This window comes from Phycodurus eques, chromosome 11 (genome assembly GCF_024500275.1).
Source record: "Phycodurus eques isolate BA_2022a chromosome 11, UOR_Pequ_1.1, whole genome shotgun sequence".
Classification (NCBI taxonomy): domain Eukaryota; kingdom Metazoa; phylum Chordata; class Actinopteri; order Syngnathiformes; family Syngnathidae; genus Phycodurus; species Phycodurus eques.
Window position 1 is genome coordinate 501,866 of NC_084535.1, and position 3,200 is coordinate 505,065.

General features: G+C 47.3%; 1 protein-coding gene across 6 annotated transcripts in view; it reads left to right on the plus strand.

The window, feature by feature from the left end:
• The window catches only part of mea1 (male-enhanced antigen 1), a 12,487-nt gene extending 10,850 nt beyond the window's left edge, over positions 1-1,637 (plus strand). For 5 of the 6 annotated variants that reach the window (XM_061689770.1, XM_061689772.1, XM_061689769.1 and 2 more), the window contains exon 4: positions 1-566. This exon is cut by the window's left edge. Coding sequence is in view for 1 of the 6 variants with exons in the window: in XM_061689774.1 (XP_061545758.1) it covers positions 630-784 (155 nt within the window). In the remaining 5 variants the exon portion in view is untranslated. Of the gene's footprint in view, positions 567-629 lie in introns of those variants that run through there. The other variant, XM_061689774.1, reaches the window with a different exon arrangement.
• Positions 1,638-3,200: the final 1,563 nt, after the last annotated feature.

A 3,200-nucleotide genomic window follows, 5' to 3' on the forward strand; every position in this document is an offset into this window, starting at 1 on the left:
GCTTCCGTTGTTGGCATTCGTATCGCGATGTACAGGAACAATCGTCACATTTTCATAAAGTGCCATTTTTATTTCTGTTTTTAGCCCTTCGCAACAGTCTCCATTAACTCGGCTGCGACGTCATTCACAGAGCGCCGTGTTCTGTTTGAAAGAGCTCACCGTAACGTGCGACCTTACGAGGGGAAGTGAGTGAAGGATTTGGGACACGGCCAGCGAGTATATTTTGGCAGAAGGGTGATGGATGTGAGGGGGGAGGTAGGATGACGCGCAACCCCTAACCGGAGGAAAAGATTTCCCTCGAGCATAAAAAAACAAACAAAACGCTTTTCTGACCACTTTGCCCACACACGAATGACCTTTGGTGGCCGTCGGCGCAGAATGGCAGCCGCGGGGCAGGGGTGGCTACACAAGTAACTTCCGACTGGAGTCAAAAATAAAGCGTCTTTGCGTGCCTAGAAAAGCGCCGCTGTTGTTACTACTACTATCACCGGATAGTAGATCCGAGAGCAGGCAATGAGCAAATGATTCCCGACGCTGTCGTCGACTCATTCCCCGACTCCCGAAATCAGTCGACGCTTTTCTTATTTTAGCACTCGGGGAATGACCGCCGACCGCTCCTGTTCCCGCAGCCCACGTGGAGCTGGTGAAGCGGACGATGGCGGCGGTGGCGCTGCCGTCGCCGGGCGTGCCCGCGTGGGCCCGAGAGATCTCCGACGACCAGTGGCGGGACGTCGTCCGGCGCGCGCTGCGCGGCCGCGGCGATGACGCCGACGCCGACGCCTGAACGGACGGCGGCGCGGCTCGACGCTTGCCCGGAGAGCGGAGGTCCCAGAGCCGTCGGCGTCTTCTTTTCGACATTAAAAACGTGTGCGTGAAAGGTGCCAGGCGTGCGTCTCTTTTTCCTTTCTGCTCGACGACACGAGGGTCGTACGTCGCTCGCGTCGATTGTAGCGTTCGGTCCGTTTGATTTTCTCTGGTCTCGGCTTTGCGCGTCCACGCCGCCGCTCGGGACGTCCCAAAGCGTTTTCCAGACCGAGCGAGTATTCGCTCAGCCGCGATAACCGAGGACCGGCCGCACTTTGCGTACAATCTACACTTTCACCCTTTTTCTTGTTTCCTTTGCGCTCTTGTTCGATCCTCTTTTTTCCTTTTGTGATTCCTTAGTTTTTCTTTCCTTTTGTTTGAGTTCCCTTTCTTTTTTCCTTGCCTTTTTCTCTTCTTTTTTTCTTTCATTCTTTTCCTTGTTTCCTTGCACTTTTTCCTCTCTGTTCTTCTTTGTTTCCTTTTTTTCTCTCTTTCTTCCCCTACTTTTTGTCCTCTTTCATCTTTCTTTCCTGCTCGCTTTCCTTTTTTCTTGACTCCTTTGTCTTTCTGTTTGTTTTCCTTTTCTTCCCTTCCGTCTTGTGAAGATGATAATGACATCCTCCTGTTTTCAATCAAAACTAACAAATGCAAAACAAAGTCCAAAAAGCTGTCTTCAGCGTTAAAGCCACTGGAGGGAGCTGCGATGAGGCAGCCATTTTGCCTTCACACAACAGCAGACAACAAAGTAAATGCTCTTTCTCAGGTATGAATATGTATTCTTTTGCGAAAGTGTGGCAACTATTGCATGTCTTTATCGTTATTCTGATTGTACAACCCCAATTGCAATGAAGTTGGGATGTTGTGTTAAACATAAAAACAGAATACAACGATTTGCAAATCATGTTCAACCTATATTGAATTGAATACACTACAAAGACAAGATATGTCATGTTCAAACTGATCAACTTGATTGTTTGTAGCAAATAATCATGAACTTAGAATTTTCCGGCTGCAACACGTTCCAAAAAAGCTGGGACAGGTGGCAAAAAAGCTCATCCAACACGTGTTTGGAACATCCCACAGGTGAACAGGTGGCTGCCATGATTGGGTAGAAAAGGAGCTTCCCTCAATTGCTCAGTCATTCACAAGCGAAGATGGGGCGCACTTGTTCACCTCTTTGTGAACAAGTGCGTGAGAAAATAGTCCAACCGTTTAAGGACAATGTTACTCAATGCGCAATTGCAAGGAATTTAGGGATTTCATCATCTACGGTCCATAATGTCATCAAAAGGTTCAGAGAATCTGGAGAAATCGCTGCATGGAAGCGGCGAGGCCGAAAACCGACATTAAATGCCCGTGACCTTCGATCCCTCCGGCGGCACTGCATCAAAAACCGACATCAATGTGTGAAGGATATCACCGCATGGGCTCAGGAACACTTCAGAAAACCAATGTCAGTCAATACAGTTCGGCGCTACATCCGGAAGTGCAACTTGAAACTCTACTATGCAAAGCAAAAGCCATTTATCAACAACACCCAGAAACGCCGCCGGCTTCTCTGGGCCGAGCTCATCTAAGATGGACCGACGCAAAGTGGAAAAGTGTTCTGTGGTCCGACGAGTCCGCATTTCAAATTGTTTTTGGAAATTGTGGACGTCGTGTCTTCCGGGCCAAAGAGGAAAAGAACCATCCGGACTGTTATGGACGCAAAGTTCAAAAGCCGGCATCTGTGATGGTATGGGGCTGTGTTAGTGCCAATGGCATGGGTGACTTACACATCTGTGAAGGCACCATTCATGCTGAAAGGTACATACAGGTTTTGGAGAAACATATGCTGCCATCCAAGCAACGTCTTTTTCATGGATGCCCCTGCTTATTTCAGCAAGACAATGCCAAACCACATTCTGCACGTGTTACAACAGCGTGGCTTCGTAGTAAAAGAGTGCGGGTACTAGACTGGCCTGCCTGGAGTCCAGACCGGTCTCCCATTGAAAATGCGTGGCGCATTATGAAGCGTAAAATACGACAACGGAGACCCCGGACGGTTGTTCAAAGTAAAGGTGATGTAACACAGTGGTGAACATGACCCTGGCCCAGCTTATTTGGAACCTGTTTCAGCCATAAAATTCTAAGTGATTATTCTTAATGATTATTTGCTAAAAACAATCAAGTTTATCAGTTTGAACATTCAATATCTTGTCTTTGTCGTGAATTCAATTAAATATAGGTTGAATATGATTTGCAAATCATTGTATTCTGTTTTTATTGATGTTTAACACAACATCCCAACTTCATTGGAATTGGGGTTGTATAAAGACAAGCGTGTAATGGCTTGAACGATCAGCTGGGATCATTTACGCACTTTATGCACCCGAGTTTAAAGGGAAACACATGGA